Genomic DNA, 18,682 nt, shown 5'->3' on the forward strand with positions numbered 1-18,682 from the left:
GTCGTCAACGTTAGGACCATAGATGCTTGCTATGCAAAAGTCCTTATTCTGAATGGATATTAATGATTACAAATCTGCCTTCTGGGTCAGTAACTGTATCCTTATGAGTAAATGTAACATTTTTATTAATCAAAACTGCAACCCCTCTTTGTTTGGAGTTGAAACTGGCAGAATACATAACTGGATACTGGGAACAGCACAGGAGATGACCAGCTGATAAAGATAAATGGGTCTCCTGCAGCAGAGCTATATCTGCTTTAAAATCATTCAGGTGATTTAACACTTTCAATCTCTTTGGCCCAGAACCAAGTCCACGCACATTCCAGCTAACGATGTTAAGACTGTTCATAGCTGTTCTAACCGGGAGAGTGCAAGGCTAAATAGTGCGTGTGCCCATCCGTGTGCGCGTGCCCGCTGTGCGTACCTGCTACACTGACAAGCGCTATGCGTTGTGGGTGAACGTGTCTTGGCTATGAGCTGCATGTTGCGTGTGTCCTGTGTGAGCCTAAGTGAGGTCTTTGCAGTTTATCAACGTGTGTGTGCGGGATTGCGTGTGCATGCTCTTATGCGCGCTAGTATGCGCGCGCGCCCGTTCCGTGCATAAATAAATACTCACCGTGGTTGCGTTGACTTTACCTGATTCACATATGAGGAGATGAGAAGGGGGGGGGGGGCAAGAGAAAAGAGAGAGGGAAAGAAAAAGAACAAAAAACAAAAACAGCGAAACAACAACAGAAACATGAATGTGAGAGAAAGAAAAGACAGTTTTCCTGAGAGGTGTGGATTATTGATGATCCGATTATTTCCTATTCAATTAAATAAGTTTGCTGGTTTCTTCTGGGCAGCGCAGATGTCATTGCGCCTCTGAAAGCCTTCAGCACAGCCAGGGTGTTACCTCTGGGTCCCGGAACAGCTTGCCATTCACAAAAAGTTTATCAACGGCAACCACCGCGCGGGCTCCAGCAGACAGGTGCTTCCTCCTCAGCGGGAAGAGGATTTTCCGCCGGCGGAGGATCTCGCCTGGAAACTGATCATTCACGCTATAATGTGTGTCTTTCAGCTCTCGCCCTCTGCTTTTTACCTGCATCTTTTGTTTATAATGTTCAAATTTAGCAACAATAGGACGGGGACGCTGATTGTCCGGCCTCTTTCCTCCGAGCCGGTGAACCCTGTGAAAGGAGATCTTCTGGACCTCTTCCTTGGGGAGCTTTAGGTGGACCTCTATGAAGGACTTAACAATGTTCTCCGGGACTTCTCCTGCCTCTTCTGGAATCCCTGCGAACACTAGATTGTCCTTCATGCTCCTCGCCTGAAGATCCAGGAGGGTTTCCTTGATGGATCGGTTTTCCTCAGAGAGACGGGCGGTGTCGTGGCCCAAGGTCTTCACGGTCTCTCTGAGGGCCTGGTTCTCCGCTGCGAGCTCCTGCACCTGCTGTTGGCTGAATTCCAGAGACTCTCGCAGACCTTGGAATTCCTTATGGAGGATCTCCAGCAGATTTAAACGGCAATCAAGGCTGGAGAGCCTTTTATCAATTGAATCCAGGATATCACTCATGTTGCTGCCTGGGGAGGAGACAGCCCCCGGGGAGTCTTCGGGACGGTTGCGTTTGGTGGACGGAGTGGCGGTGTTGGATTTCTTCATGAGGCAGGTATTGAAACACTCGTCGATGTAATTCTCCAGATCCTCCAGGTCCTCCAGGTCTTCCAGGCTGGCAAATGCTTGACAAACTTTTTCAGATTTTTATTTTTTAACTTTCTGGATTATTTAAATATGGCGGTGTAATTAAATAAATCAAAAATGTTTGTTCACAACTTACGCGCCGCCAAGTAAACTCACCACACTCCTCTCGTCGGCTCTCGCGATACTACAGCATCACGTGCCTTACTTTCTTAATCCCATATAAACCTATACCACCTGATCAATACAAGGGTAGTGTTGCAGTGTGTGTGTGCTGAGCGGGGTGCGAGTGCAGGTGCAGATGCAGATGGGGGGGGGGGGGGAGCGGAGGTGTGTGCGTGGTATATACAGTGATCCCTTGCTATATCACGGTGTACTTTTCACGGTTTCGCTACTTCACGGATTTGGATTGTGCATTGTGTTCTGCATTCTGATTGGCTAAAAAGTCACTCAGCGAGTAGCTCAAGAATGGGACCCTTTGATGAGCCGTTCATAACAGTTCTCCAACATAATCGATGGTGGCATGTCGGTGTATAAGGATCTTTAGCAAAGAAGAAAAAAGAGCGACAACAACTGCCTATCACTATGTTCCTCTCCCGAACAGACACACCTGCAGCTGCACCGCGGGCTTCAAAAAGGAAAAAACGCTGCAGAGGATGCAGCGGCTCAGTATGAAGAGCAGTGAAAAAGAAGACCGGAGTCACTATCTGTCCCACTGTACTTTTTTATTTTTTTCATAATCATTTTAAATTTTCTTCCGTTTAATCCACTCGGGTCGCGGTGGGCGGGGCTAATCTCCGCAATTTAAAGCCTTCTGTTCTTATCGATGATTGAAATTATTATTTGACAGCACACTACAGAAGTTATTTGTTGAAAAAACGTTTCTAAAGTACTTTTATTCTTTAAAAAAACAATTGATTTAGCCTGTTAAATGGTTTGTTCTTTCTTTTCAATGTATAATAGTGTATTTCATTGTATAATAATTGTAAAAAAAATAAAGGTTTCTACTTCACGGGTTTTGCTTATCACGGGTTCTATTTGGAACGTAACCCCCGCGATAATCAAGGGATCACTGTATTGTGTGTTCGGAGGACGGAGCACTTAGTTAAATAAAGAGAAGGTGTCATTCCCAGAAAAACTGTTTTGGAGTAATTCTTAATCCACTCTGGAGGTTGAGGGTTTCGAACGGGAAGTGAACCCCGAAGGAGAATTCCCTTCGGCCCTGAAAGAAATCTCCCCTGCGCTTCTGACCACGGTCGGAAAGACGAGAGAAAAGAAAGGAGAAGTCTTCGCGCAGCGAAAGGTTCAACAGTAGACAAAAGTTCACTTTTAAAAACACAATTGCATGTATTAATATTAAACTGACCAATGTTTGCAAGAGGGGAAGGTTAACATAAAAGTCCTCTAAACATTACCGACGTTAAATGCATTTTCCCCCAGATTGGTTCTGTGCACTATGCAGCATTTCATGCATTTACACCAGGAATAACACTTCAAAAGTACACCTAAATATCGCCATTTTTATTTCACACCTTACGCTATTTAGAAAGTTATTACAGCCAATATTTTATAACAATGATTTAAATGCAAACTTACGCATTAACTTGAGCAGCTATGTTTTTCCACGCTAACTGTCTCGGTTTTTGCAGATGTAGCGGTGTTGCTTTTCTTCTGGAATATGTGCTCATATTCACTGTAACTCTGCAGCAGCACGTCAAGTTCAGCTGGCGAAAAATATGCAGACCTCTTTTTTTCACGGTTGCCATGGTGACTCGTGATATCTGCGCTCCATTGATAATGGCTTCTTATAGTCGCGGTGCGCACGCTTAACTCCGAATCAGTCCACTCAGAGTTGATTGACCTAACTCCGATCAGCTTCTCTGAAACAGAAAACTCAGAGTTGTTAATCTCTCGATTGACCAACTCAGAGTTCAAGTTTAACCTCAGAGTTGGTTGAACCTCCTTTCTGAAACAGGCCCCTGATTTATAATCATTGTCTCAATGAAAATAGATAACATATCATAAGGTTCAGGAGGCCCGAGCAGGCTTGTTCCGCTATCCGCTGCTGCCTGGTCTGATTCTCTGTCGGTCCGCCAGCTCGCCTCCTGCGAGCCGACATAAGGCACGACGACGTCAGACTGGATCTGTGAGCTCAGACAGCAGAGCTTTTAGCTGCAGAGCAAAGGAGAGCTGAGTGAATTGCGTGACAGTCAGGAGTGTTTCAAAGGGGGACTTCAAGATGTGGACGACCGCAGCTCCTTTGGTCCACACAAACCCTCAAACTACAGAAACAGAGTCGTCCATGTTTGCATATTTTGCTGCAGACAGATAGTTTGAATCAAATGTCAGCAAAGCCGCACGGATATAGCTGAAATATGTCCTCTCTCTGACTGGCACACCGCTGAGTGGGTATAGAGGAATATGAGTCGATTTCCATGGATGAGCCAATGAGCTTTTAGATCCCGCCCACATTCACTGATTGACAGATATACCCATTCTGCTGAAAAAGCTCTTCATGAAATAAATACGCCATTGTGAAAAACAGCAACATGAAATAAAAACAAAGCTACTTTGGAAAATATTGATTTTGAAATACGAGCTTCTGAAAAAAGACAGAATTATAATAATATTCCACATGACTAAAAGTGAATATTTTAAAATGCTGTTTTAAAATAATGAACAGGTTTTTAAAGAAAAATGAAATATATTGAATAATATAATGGCTAATTTAAAATCTGTGTGTAGCTTTTTCACCATTTCAGGATCTTTTTATATATTTATGAGAGATTTATTGGTTGATTGTGTATTTGCATGGGGTCATATTTATTTATTAAATAAAATATTTATTTGTTTAATTATAATTAACAGTATAGGACTCTATATTTTACTGCCCCTAGTGGAATTATAATGCAATACAGGACAGAAACATGGACTAAGTTATATGTGATTGTTTTTTAGTTTTGATCATGTTAATGAGATAGGGGTCTCAGAAATGTGGGTATCAAAGATAACACAAATGGTTATATAGGGTTAAATGAATAAAGTTCATAAACAATAAAGTTTATAAATACATTACCTCGTCCAAAATGCATTTTTAAAATATGCAAGACTATAGTATGAAATATTGTTTTGCATATGTAAAAACTTTGTTCAAGTTAATAAAATAAACAATTTAAATATATTGGAAAATGTTGCTAATGCTACTTGCAGTAATATTTTAACATCCTTATCATTCTTATTATCTTATTAATTATTATCCAAAAACAAAAACATTGTTTTGTGAAAATAACCAGGGGATTGCTTGCAGCCAAATAAAAACTGTCCATATATTTCAAGACCATTAAAACAAACATTTTTTGCTCTGTTTCCATCTTTTCTTATGTTTCAAAGCATTTGCTTCAATTATTTTCATGCTGCACTTTATAGTTGACTATTTTCAGCCATTTGAGAATCTAAAAATTCAACTTCCCCTGTCCCAAGGAAATAGGAGCTGTGTGGTCACAGAAGAAAACATGGAGTTTGGTCCAGTGGTGCAGACAAAAGCAGCAGCTCGTGTAAAGGCAGACCTCAAATTGGTAGAGAGGAAGATCGATATCAGCAGGAAGAGATGGAGAGAATGATGGGCATCCCAGGTAACCAACTGAAGAAAATTACATTACAAACTCAAACACTGATTCATGGGGGAAAAAAAGTAGAGAAGAGGATACAAAACAGCCAAAGGGTCTGTTTATTTTTATTTTCAGAAGACAGCTAATTTAAAGGAGTCTAAGCTACATTGTTGGAATTTAGTGGAAATAATCAAGAACTGCATGTGTTCCTGGGATTTAAAGATTGTGGAAATTAAATGTGATATTTCCATACAAAAGATAAACTGATGCTTTGCCTCCATAAAGATAATAAGAACCTCATAATATAAAAAGATTAACATTATTTAAAAGAAATCAAGAGAAAGGACAGACTGATGCTACTTAAGTATTGTTTTTCTGACACCCTAAGGTACACTTAAAACCTAGATTTATTTATTTTTTAAACAACAGTGTGGTTTATCATCCAGAGTGCTGGATGATAAACCACTAAATACTTCATGTAATTACCATGAAGTACTTACATTATGAATTACTTTTTTACTGAGGTTGAAGCGTTTTTGAGAGGTAGCTCCTCTGTCAAAATGACCGTCTGGTTTTGTTGCAAACCAGGTTGGGTGTGTAATGTGAACACGCTAACAAGGCTAACGTCTAGCAGTGTTAGACTGTGTTTCATTTAATTTTTAACGTGTTACAAGGTTGAGACTCTGCATAGACAGTGGTCCTTTAGCTGTATCAGTTTGTTTTTAAGTGTTTAAACAAAGTTGAGAGTTACAGTATTGTCAATTTGCTGAAGGGGCCAACGCTTCTAACATGACTAATGTTAAGTGTGGTTCTAGAATTACTGTGTATGCAGTTAAGAACTAATGGATTATGTCTTACTCTTTTATCCCACTTAATGCACTGTATAACTCAGTGGGTTTATATGTGACGTAATAGACCATTTATTGATGGTACACCTTATAACTTAGTCCACTTATAGAGCGGAAAATGCACAAAACTACGGCAATTTTCTTTGTTACTGTCCATGAAAATGTGCTTTGAAAGTTGTTTGTAGATCAGAGATTTTTAAAAGCAGAACAAATTTCTGCTCTAATTCTGTGACCTAAGCTCCTCCTCTGGCCAGAGCCAGTCAGCGTTCCATTTCATTTAAAAAAATGCCTGCTGGAGAGTCTAATCTCTGCCTCTCTGCAGTTAATCATGTACGTTATCCATTCCGAGCCCCTTGTGCATGTGGCAGTACTGAAGCAGGTGACCAGTGGGTGGCCCCCGCGAGAGGCAGCCCAGAGGTCAGCCGGTCACTGTCCCTACGAGGCAGCCCCGCCGCGGGTCACCTGCTGCCCGCTTTCCTCGCTTTATTTATCTCTCTCTGACAGTTCATTCTTCTTTCTGTCAAAGCCCCTCCTCTTCCATCTCTCATTTTCTTCCCTCTTCTGCTGAGTTTGGCACCGGTCCTCCAGTCCCTTCGCCAAGGCTGGCTACCAAGGCCAACGCAGAGTCGACCTCGTTGCTGCTCTACCATCCAGGTCACATGACATCCCATTCAGGGGCCTTTCTAACAACGAGGGCCGGGCCATGAGCTTCAGCAAGGTGGTCCACAGAGTGCATGTGTTGCTCCGTGGTCCACCAGAGGGGTAATTAACTCCCTACACTGGGCTGGAAACTAGACTTCTTGGCCCCTTCAGTCTCTGTGGACTGACCAGGACACGGCATTCGCTTTCATTAGGACACCAACTTATGGAGGGAAAGCCTCAAAAACAGACAAAATGAAGGCCCTTCCTTGGCCAGTGATAAATTGTTTTGCCTCACAAAAGGGTTGGGGGTGTAAAGTATGACACTCAGAGGACATAAAGAGGATGAGGAAGTCACAAATAGAGCACAGCAGAGGAGAGGATTCTGAGATAAAAATATCTTAATGTGAAGGTACAGAAAGGCTGCTTTTGCAGCCATGTGGGTCTGCTCGGGATATATCATCAGGGGAGTTCACTTCAAGGACTTACAAAGAATTAACACTGGTAAAATACAATATCATTACAGGGAGATACTTGCTTTTTCCTTCACTTGGTCACTAGCAGAAACCAAAGTTTCTGAAGTGTGATTTCTTGCAACTCAGTTTAATCGAGGGCTTTAGAAAGTGACACGCTGAGGAGAAAAAGATTCAAGTGAAAGTGCAATTAGGGAGCAGTATTATATAAGTTCTGTTTGATTTATAATTCAGCATTGCAGGAACCCCTGCTACTCAGGGCTAGTGCTCCTCTGAAGCAGCCTTGTGAGCAGGAGAGGCAACAGAAAAACATAGAGCGCAACATAAGGTGGATTTTTATAAAGAAGAGGAGACTCAATTTCTCCATTTGAAATTTTCTAGGGACATAAAATTGAACATAATAATGTCTGACTTCTGAAAAAGTAGGAAGGATCACATTTTTAAATATTGACACGAACTTTATCAAAAAAAAGAAAACTGGATGAAAGTCTAGTACTTTTATAAGAAAATGTGAGTATTGTATGTTTAAAATGAGGGAGTTTAAAGGAACTGAGCCATGACAAGATGAGTTTCCAGACAAAATGATGTTATTTTACATGGGAATAGAGCAACACTATTCTATTCCCACTCATATGATAAACTCCTTTGATAAAGGAGGCTTTTTTTGTCAGCATTGGCCTAATTTCTCCCCTTCTTCAGCTTGGTACATACTGGATTATCTTCCCGTTGGGCCAATGATCCCCAGATCATCTATATTCTGATGCCCTTATAAAGCTAATGTGCTGATTTTACGTTTTCAACCTGCCATGATCCTCCGCAATCCCCTCTGTTCCCCCCGATTCCTCTTTCACACTCAAGTGAGGATATGCTGACGCTTTGATCACAGTCCCCAGTTAAAGGTTTAAAACGTCTCAATTCCTGATGATTGTTGGGGCCTCTGTGGTCTACTTTGAGCATCTCCCTATGCCCCCTGTCCAAATTCAGCACTCCTAAATGAGGGGCCCTCTCTCCCAGTTTCCCATAGCAGTGCTGCTTTCAAGTTCCCCCGATCGGGTGCAGCAGCTGTAAGCCCTAGATTTTGTCTCCTCCATCATTGTCAAGCCCATTTGCCAAAGACAAAAAAGACCAAATAAGCTAGGTCTTCATGGCTGCTCTCCAAAGTAATCCTAAGATCTCCTACTTCTCTCGAAAATCAATGCAAAGGTTGGGATGAGGTGAAACTCCTTTCTTAACTCATCGTGCTCAGAAGTGATGGGGCCTTATCCCATTACTTTTTTGTAATCGTTGTGGCTCCATGATGAAACAAATTGTCCTATTTCATGCAGCCCTTTAAACCGCCGTTCAGCACAACACCCAAACACAGAGGCATCGGAGAAGATGCTGGTGGAGTTGGATTTCAAACGCTGAATTTATTCATGACAGTTTTGAGCTTCCTCGCTGGGGACAATACGTGTTTGCTGGTGTGTAAATGCATTAGCATAAAGAAGATGGCCGACAGTGCAGCAGGGCTGACGTGAGCTCCGATAAAAACCTCAGTCTGGTGCTTATAATTACCTAATCTGCTCAACTCTTACTTGGGCTGCTTTCATGCCTGGCTGATTCTTTTGGAAATCTGTCTACTGAAAATTTATATACTAAGCTGTGTCATTGTTCATTTTGACCACATGGACTTGGATATGGGTCAACCTGTGACAAACAAAACCTTGGTTGAGACTCTGCAGCAGTTCAAGAATGAGATGTTATCTCATTTTGACGCTAAACTTGACACGATTCATAATAGCGTCCACCAGATGCAAGATTCGCTGAACTCAATGAAGACGACAGTGGGTGAACTGGAAGGCCGCGTTGGTTCCAATCAAGATGAGCTGTCTCGTCTGGAGACTCGCATAAAACAACTGGAGAAACAGAACTCTTACCTGGCGGAGAAAGTTGAAGATGCAGAAAACCGGAGTAGAGCTTCTAACATTCGCCTTCTTCGTGTGCCAGAGGGTTCTGAGGGCCGTGACATGATCGGCTTCGTTGGTCAGCTTCTCATCCAACTTTTTGGTCAGGATAAACTTCCCTCTCCTCTGGTCATCGAAAGAGCACATCGTTCTCCTGGAACACCTAATCCCAATCCCAAGACTGCTCCACGGCCAATCCTCGTGAGGTTTCTGCACTTCCAGGACAAGCTCAACATTCTACGCCTCTCCCGTGACAAAAAGGAGCTTCAGTTTAATGGAAATCGAGTCCATATCTATCCTGATTTCAGCGCTGGTTTGATGGAGAAACGCCGTCTGTTTACTACGGTAAAAAAGAAGCTCCGTGACCTGGATATTGAATATGCTATGCAATATCCTGCAACGCTTCGAGTCCACGTCGAGGGGAAAAAGCTGTTCTTTCGCTCACCTGACGAGGCTGAGATCTTCATTCGTGATTTTTCCCAACAGTCCCCCTGAGTATGGACGGTAAAAATCTCTCTACTGTTTTTCTTTTGAACTACCTAAACTTCTTTAATTCACACTGACGGCCATATGAAACTTTGTTTGCCGTAAACTACTACTGAAATGACGTAATGTCGCAAGGCGCTGCTCTGCCTGTTTTGTGCAGCTTTTCATTTCTCTTTTTGCAGCTCTGAATATTTACACTAGCTACATTTGCTGATGTTGAGCAGATTTTTCTCCTTTTTTCTCTTCTTTATTTCTGGTAATACTCATTTCCATCTGGTGGTAATCTCCACTTGAAAATTACAACATTACTGACGTTTTTGTATTTTTATTTTTTCTATTTCAGACTGAGGTTGTCGTGTTATCTTTATAAATTTTTGTGTTTCGAACAGTTATGTTCCAACTTTTTCAATTATGTGTTTTGTGTGAATGTCTGTGCATGTGTGTGACTGTTATTGTGCCCCTGGCAATTATTAATTCAATTTTTAGTCAAATTTGCTTCATGCAGTTTTGTTTATGGCAGTTTATTTTTTCCTGTTCCTTTGATTATGGTTAAAGGTCTTCAAATAATTCATGTTAATATGAGGAGCCTATTACCAAAAATTGATCAACTAAGGGCCTGGCTTGTTTACAATAAACCCAGTGTCATTACTATATCTGAAACATGGCTTTCTTCTAATATCTCAGACAGTGTTATTAGCCTGGACAATTACACTCTGTACAGAGCAGATAGAAGTTCGAGAGGAGGTGGAGTAGCTACATATGTGTCTTCAAACATACAGTCACATGTCATTTTACCTAAAGTGGCACCATTGTGTTTTGAAGGCCTGTTTATTAAATTAATTTTGCATGATCATAAACATTTGATAATTGGTAATATTTACAGACCCCCTAATTCACCCTCTGACTCAGTTAAAAACATTCTTTCTACTGCTACATCCTTGGGTTGTAAAAGTGAAATGATCCTGTTGGGAGACTTTAACATAAATTGGTTATGTCCGTCATCTGCTACTGAACGTACTCTTTTTAATAGTTCTAATTTCTCACAGTTAATATCTAAACCTACAAGAATTAGCACTAACTCTAAATCTCTTATTGACTGGATTCTAGTAACACATCCAGACAGAATCCAAGACTCTGGTGTCCTATCAGATTGCTTCAGTGACCACTGTATCATATATTGCATTTGGAAAATTAAAACTCCTCGTCTTCCCCCAAAATTGGTCAAAGTTCGACAAACAAAAATATTAAATATTGATAACTTTATTGAAGATTTGCTTAATATTAATTGGGCTAGACTTAACTTAATTCCTTTCATGAATGAAGCTTGGGACTATTTTTCCACTGAGTTACTGAATGTTATTGATAAACATGCACCACCAACTGTGATCCGAGTAAAAGGCAAACAGATGCCGTGGGTAAATGGAGAACTGATTAGTCTGTTCAGACAGAGGGACAAAGCTTGGGAGAAATTCCATCGTACTCAAGACCCTGCTGATCGGGATGCTTACAAACGTTTAAGAAATATCTGCACTACAAGAACTAGAAATGCTAGATCGAACTATTACAAAGATAGTCTATCTAACAGTGCTAATAATCCAAAACAATTCTGGAGGCAAATTAACAACCTATTAGGAAAAACAGATTCTGCTTCAACTAATATGCTTATTAACAATGTGTGTACAAATGATCCGGCTGTTATCTCTGAGGCATTCTGTCAGCATTTCTCAAAATCACCTCCTATTGAATCTACTTCTCATTCCATTTCTCACTGTGTTAACTTGTCCAGTGACAGTATCTTTTCCTTCAGAATGGTCAATCCGACTGATGTAGAACAGGTCATAAATGAGCTCTCATCTACCAGTAGTGCTGGTCCAGATGGCATCGAAGCAAAATTTGTTAAACTTGCTTCCCATGTGCTTTGTTTTCCCTTGGCTGCTCTTTTAAATCTCTCTTTTACCACGGCTGAAGTCCCCTTGGCTTGGAAACGTGCAAAAGTTATACCTCTTCATAAAGGAGGGAAATCTAATGACATGAGCAATTATAGACCAATTTCAATCATCAACAGTATTGTCAAAGTATATGAAAAAATTATCTTTAATCAACTTTCAGAATACCTAACACTTAATAATATACTATCTCCTTTCCAATCCGGTTTTCGAAAACATTTCTCCACAACTTCAGCTTTGTTAAAATTCACCAATGATATTTTCTCTGGTTTTGATAATAACATGTTAACTGGCGCCTTATTTATTGATCTTACCAAAGCTTTTGACATGGTAGATCACTATCTGTTACTGGACAAACTTCATTCAATTGGCCTTGATAGATCCTCGCTCCTTTGGTTCAACTCATACCTTCATCATCGTCAGCAGTGCGTGCTTTTTAATGGCAGCTATTCCAACTTTCTAAGCGTAGACAAAGGCGTTCCACAAGGTTCTGCACTCGGTCCCCTCTTATTTTCTATTTTCATTAATGACCTTCCAACTAAATGCATTTACAGCAATATTCAACTTTATGCCGATGATACTGTCATTTACTCCTCTAAATCCAACATTGTTGACATTCAGCATTCAATTCAACATGATTTTAATTCTGTTCAATTGTGGTTACAATCCAATAAACTTCTACTCAACAAATCTAAATCCTATTTTATGTTGTTTCAAAAAAGACTACGTCCTGTAGCTGCAAGTGAAATACATTTAACTTACCTGGACATGTCACTTATTTCAGTAGCAGAAAAATTTAAATATCTTGGTTTGTGGCTTGACTCCTCTCTCTCTTTTAGTGCTCATATACAGTCCATTGTCCACAAAATTTCGTATCGTTTAAAATTACTTTATCTATCAATCAATTGTTTTAGTCTCTCAGTCAGGAAGAAAATCATCTCACAACTGATTATCCCGACTTTAGATTATGGTGACATCATTTATCAAAACACTACTCTCACTAACCTCCGACCACTGAACGTTATATATAACAGCTTGTGTCGGTTTATTCTTCGTTGTCCATTTAGAACTCACCACTGTCTTATGTTTCAGCAACTGTCCTGGCTTCCCCTATCCTCTCGACGTCAATTTCACTGGCTATTGTTCATTTTCAAATGCATTAACCTTAGCTATCCAGACTATCTCAAACAATATTTAACTCCTTTTCAGTCTTCTTATAATTTACGTCATGCAGATCAAATTTTTTTGCTGTTCCAAGAGTTAAAAAACAAATTGGAAAATATTCATTTAATTATAAGGCTCCCTCCGACTGGAACAATCTTCCTCTATCCATTCGCTCTTTAACCTCATTCTTTGCATTTAAAAATGCCTGTTTAGTTCATCTTCAACACTCATGTAACTGTTTTTGATTTAATTTGATTTCTTTTCTGCCTTTTATTTATTATTTTATTTCCTTACCTTAAATTAATTATTAATTACTAGTAGGTGCATTAAATGCCTATGTTTGTGTGTGTGTGTGTGGGTGTGTGCCTGTTTGTTGTCTTGTAAATTTTAAGTTCTTTTTGTCTTGTTTTGATATATGTAAAACTCAGCTGTATCTGTCGGTTATTTATTTGCTTGTTTTGTTGTATTTTGAGGACCCCCTTGAAAACGAGATGATACATCTCAAGGGGCTTATCCTCTAAACAAATAAATTGAAATTGAATTGAAATAAATGAGTACAGTAGAAAATTGGGAATTAAAGGGACTCATTTGGCTTTTTATAGCCCTTTCACTCTCAAACCCCATATGTGCATTTACTCTGGATCAGGTGTGTTCAGTCAAGACCTGAATTTGATGATGCCGGTCAGCAGCCACTAATCTATTGATGACTGGAAAACAAGCCCAGTATGGGTTGTTTTCCCTTTTCCTAACAACTTTATGTTGCTAACGCACTCGAAAGGTCTCACTTGTCACCTGACTACTGCAAATCCGTGAACTTTGTCAACAAAATAGTTCAAACTGGCCATGATTACACATTGGTACAATTTAGCATGAAAACTAACATTGCACTCTCACTGAAGGCAAAAACAACAAAAATTTAGATATTTTTAAGACCATACAGACCCACTCCAATGAAAATTGTGTTTTTGTTGTTTTTACATGTCAGGAGCAGAAAAGAAAATGCTATTTAAAAAAGCTTGTAGCTGTGAAAGCTACAATTGGCAGGCCACAAGCTCCTTGCCCCATTGATGCATTTTGTTGTATCCACTTACAGACAAATAGATGCATATACGTCTTTGTTTTTACTCGTCCAACCGTTACAACTCAGAGGTAAATTTCTAATGAACTCCTGCGGCTCTGGAGAAACTATGTCCTAGAAAACGACACAAGTTTAGATTTTGGCATAATCATAATCAAAAGAAAAATAGGCCAACATTTTATTTTAAAATATTTTTTTAATTGAAAGAGGGAATGGTTTTGCAATAGATAAAAGATGAGTAAAATTCACAACAGCGTAGAGACAGGCATTTAAATATCTTGAAGAGCAAACTTCACATAAGGTCAACTTAAAAGTAAAATAAATGAGCAAACACGCTAACAGAAATCCTTAAAAGATGAGCACAACAATATCTTGTATAAAGTAAACACAGCACATTTTTTTCAACTTTACAGCAACATTTTCAAGTGGCACCTCTGTCCACAACACGCTGAATTTTTGCCAGCAGAAAGGGGAAGGATGCCGTTCAAATGGCACTGGTCCCACCAAAAGTCGCAGCGTGAAACTTGGGCTCTGAAAAATGAACAAATTAGGAAGACTGATAGCAGGCAGGACTTTTTGGATCTTGGAGAGAGAAGCTTTTCCTCTCGTGCTTACAAAACTCCAACAGGCTTCAAACAGCAGCCAAATAAATAATCTTTAGAAGTTCAAGCTCTTGAAGCTTGAACTTTTGGTGTAACAGATGGTATTGTGCCGGGTTTCAAGTGAAAAGTCTGTAACCTGTGTCGTTTACTGAGGTTCACAGCCAGCTGAACTCTTCTTTGCATTTCATCCTCCAAGGAACAGACAGGTGTTGTGGTTGAACTGGATTTAATACACAGAAGTGTGAAACTGAAAATGATACACACAGAAAAACACATGAATAAAGAGACTATGCATCCACATGTGTAAACAAGCTTTTGATCATCAATACCAAACTAAAAACGTACACATGTTGTTCAGTTCCACTATAAATGAAGTGGAAATGCTTATATTTCTTGCTTGTAATATATTACACCAAACACAACCAATGAGGCAAGTAAAATTAAAGTAAAACTAAAGTCAGCATGTGAAATGATTATGCTCTGATAAGTGCACACTTAGGAAATACTGCTATATATGAAAAATAAGCCTCAATATTTACAACTTTCTTAACAACAATCTATCTAACATGTCACCTTACCTGCATTGCCACTCAGAGGGCTGGATGGTTTATGATGATGCCTGAACACATTGCCATTGAACATTCTCCATCATTTTCTTAGCAGACAACGACTCTGAAGTAGGTCGAGGTACTCCTTATGCCATCATGTCCAGAAGGTGTCAGCAAGAACTTGAACCCTCTTCCACTGACATTTAAACATGTCCGTTTTTGAGAAATCTCCTGCAGGAGGTGGGACTGCACCAACCTTTTGTGTGAGGAGCGTTGATGGGTAAGGATCAGTGGAGCCTCTGGGTCAGACGAGACAGGCACTAGTGGTATGGCATTAATAATTGCTGTAACTTCAGCCATCAGTGTTGTCAGAACCTCATGAGTCAGTTCAGAATGCCTTGTCTGCAGAAGCATCGAGTCCAAATGCGCCATGCAATGCCTATCATGCGCTCCCATGTGACACCCATATGAGATGCATGTGGTGGGTTAAACACCCACACAGGTATATTTTTGACTGAGTAAGTACTTGTCCACACTCATCTCAACCGACTTCAGAGGATCCAGCTTTAATTCCTTGGATGCACCAAGGATGTTGAGGAAACAACACTTAAGCTAGCAAGGAAAATAATAAATGACCCCGGTCACTTTCTGTTCCTGGAATTTGAGCTTTAACCTTCAGGCAGACGTTTTAGAGCAGTCAAATACAAAACAATTCGATTCAGATCTTCATTTATTCCAGCAGCTGTTACCCTGCTGAACAACAACTGATTAGTTGTATTTGCAGAGGGAAATCTTTGTAGAGGGAAGGAGAGGTTTCTTTCCAGTCACAACTCTGTTTTTATCCTGGCTCCCCCAAGACCCACACTGGGTGAAGCTCATCGTGCCCTCTGGGGACTGACCCTGGTTTCTCATGTGCCAGTCCTACACTTAACCAACTGAGCTGATGACAAATCACTAATATAAACAATAGATCTAGCATTTCAAATAAACCTTTAGAGGAAATATTATAGAAGAGTAATAGTTTTGTCTTCAAGTTTTCTGTGTACTCTCTTCATTACTAATCATCAGTCCATTTCAGGCGTTAAATATATATATATTAAAGTATGTATTTTAATTTTGTTGCATAAAATCAATTTTTATTTATTTAAAGTTTTAAATCTAATAAGAACGTTTAAAAGAGCTACAATAATCAAGGTCACAAGACTAAAGGACCAAAACCACTATGCTCAACTCTTGAGTCACAATGTAAGAAGGAAATTTCGGCTGCGACTAGTAGATGTTTGACCTTTCAGTACAAAAGCTGTCTCAAGGTAAAACACCGTTTAAAAAAATTAAAAATTAAAAAAATGAGCCTGAACCTCAACAGCAATTTTTTTCTAAAAGCTTGAAGGAAAAAATGGAGTTCAACAAAAATCCCATAAATGTGGGATTTCAGAATCATTATCCTTGAACCCATTATTCCAAGACTTTTTACAGAATCCTGTGGGAAAGTCTTTTTGTTTGTAATAAAAGTTTTGACCCACGGAAAGCTCTTTTGCCCAGTCCAGAGCATGTTAAAGCTGGAGATTGATTGACTGATAAGTTGTTTCTTTTTAATTTTTTTTATTTTCAAACGCAGGATATGCGCTTTGTAATTTACACGTCTTCAAATTTTTCTGTTTTTACATTTTTTTCTGTAACATTTTGACTCATTTTGATCGTTTCTTCTGTTATTCTACAACCTCACATCACAGACATGAGGGCATGAACATGAACATCTGAAACTCAACGATGAACTTCAGAAATGTGATCAAAGACTATAGCTAAGGGAAGTATGCATTTTTCCAAAAAAATCCTCTTTTTCAACTTCAACAACTAAGCTGTCTTTTTTTGCCTAAAACAGATAATTTGTTCAAGTCCATATGATTTAAGAATAAAATACAATAGAATTAATCAAGTAAAAGAGTTTACACCACTAAAACATAAGAAATGGCCCCAAAAACCCTTAGAAAGACATCAAAAAGAATATGTTGGAGTGACCTCCAAGAAGCTCAGTTTTGTTGAGAATTTATGGAAGAAGCTCAGGGTCCATGCACGGAAACCAAACAATGTGGAGGAGCTGGAACACTAACCATGGAAAAAATGATTTAGATTCCTGGACAGAAAAGTGCCAACTTATTCTACTGCACGAGGCTGTTGTTTCATGAGTAATAAGGCGGATAGCTGATAATTTTCTAAGTGGCATGTTTAGTGCAATCGGTACCTTATTCGTATTAGGGATCTGGAATCTAATAAACAATAAAAACATTTGTGGGCATTTCCGTGGCAAACTAATTCCGATTTTTGTTTCAAAAAGGCTTATATTTTTGTTTTTACTCTAACATGCATTAAATTAAAAAAAAAAAGTTCTTTTCAAATTAAGATGGCAACTGCCTGCAGTGATTTCAAAGTAAAAGGTGAGCTCACCTGTTGTGATAATAAACAGCAACAGGTACGTGTGGAGCTGCATTTCCAATGTTGAGACACTGTCAGAGGCTCTTGTGGTCCAAAATCCACGCAGGTTCCTGAGATTCGCCTTTCCTCACGCTCGACGACGACTCCGTCTGAATCCTCGGGTAGAAGCACCGCCGCGCGGAGGCGTCACCGAGCGTCCCGCTCCATCATTTCCTCCGCGGAGCTTCACAGATCAGTGCTGCGGCCGAGCCAGCTCAAATTAGACCCGCGTGTCGTGTGTCGGCCACAGTCTCTCTCTCCCCGCTGGGCTGGGAGTGAGGGGAGGATGAGAAGGAGGTGAGCAGCGCCTCCAGGCTGGAGGTCGTTAAAGTTCTGCGACATTTTCCAAGATGAGAAAAAGAGTCCGCCGGTGGAGCAGGAACTCCTTTTTTTTTTACATGGACAGGAAACTAGTGCCAGGAAGGTTTTCCTGAAGATGTGCAACTACCCCTGGCTGCAGCCTGCAGAATTGCACAACATAATGGAATGCTGGAACGCTGAGGAATGTGAACACGCTGTGGAATGTTAACCCCGCCCACATTGAGCCCGTCTTCTTCTTTGGTTTTACAAGTTTTCATGTGCAATATTGCCACCTACCGGTTTTTAAGGAGTTTTTCCTCACCGTGAGGGGGGGGGGGGGGGGGTCTAAGAACAGGAATATCAGTTTAGTTCAGTCTGTTTTGTTAAAGTTTAGTATTATCTTAATGCATTCTTTGTATTCATGATCCGTTTTTCATTGTTTTTCATTGCGCTAAATAAAAAAAATATTTAATTGAATTTTTGCGCTAAATAAAAAAAAATATTTAATTGAATTAGAGAATTTATACAGTGATTGCTGTCTTCTTATGCCTTTTACAAGTTTCCATGTGCATGTATTAGGGAGTTAATACATTTTGTCTGGCCTCACAGACTCAAAAAAATAACTCATTGGATGAACTCAATTTAATTGTGGGCAGGATTTCCATCCAATAAATATGAGTAACCCCACCTCAAAGAAAATTCTTCCATGTAATGAAATATAATTGAGTTAGTCGAACTCAATTTTATCAAGAAAGGCAAAAGAAAAAAATCATGCAATAGAAGTCCAAGGCCAGATTCAAACTGAGAACCTCTGTATGTTAAACCCACTAACTTACCCACCCACTTACCTACTTACACTACTGTGACAATGTGAGTCAACCGGTATAAACAAATAGA

At 39.8% G+C, this 18,682-nt stretch overlaps 1 protein-coding gene and 1 long non-coding RNA gene across 3 annotated transcripts in view; both read right to left on the reverse strand.

Moving 5' to 3' along the window:
* LOC144990390 (uncharacterized) overlaps window positions 1-18,119 on the reverse strand; it is a 30,003-nt gene extending 11,884 nt beyond the window's left edge. For both annotated transcript variants that reach the window (XR_013654378.1, XR_013654380.1), the window contains exon 1: window positions 9,163-18,119. This is a non-coding gene — a long non-coding RNA (uncharacterized LOC144990390). The remainder of the gene's footprint in view (window positions 1-9,162) is intronic.
* LOC144990384 (uncharacterized) lies at window positions 4-9,163 on the reverse strand. Its single transcript, XM_078943594.1, has 2 exons — window positions 1,818-9,163; window positions 4-1,728 (listed from the first exon to the last, which is right to left on the reverse strand). The coding sequence occupies exon 2, from the start codon at window positions 1,640-1,642 to the stop codon at window positions 875-877; it is 768 nt and encodes a 255-aa protein (XP_078799720.1). The 5' UTR covers window positions 1,643-1,728; window positions 1,818-9,163; the 3' UTR covers window positions 4-874.
* Window positions 18,120-18,682: the final 563 nt, after the last annotated feature.

This window comes from Oryzias latipes (assembly GCF_053564925.1).
Source record: "Oryzias latipes strain Hd-rR chromosome 1 unlocalized genomic scaffold, Olatipes_Hd-rR_3.1 chr1_Y".
Lineage (NCBI taxonomy): Eukaryota > Metazoa > Chordata > Actinopteri > Beloniformes > Adrianichthyidae > Oryzias > Oryzias latipes.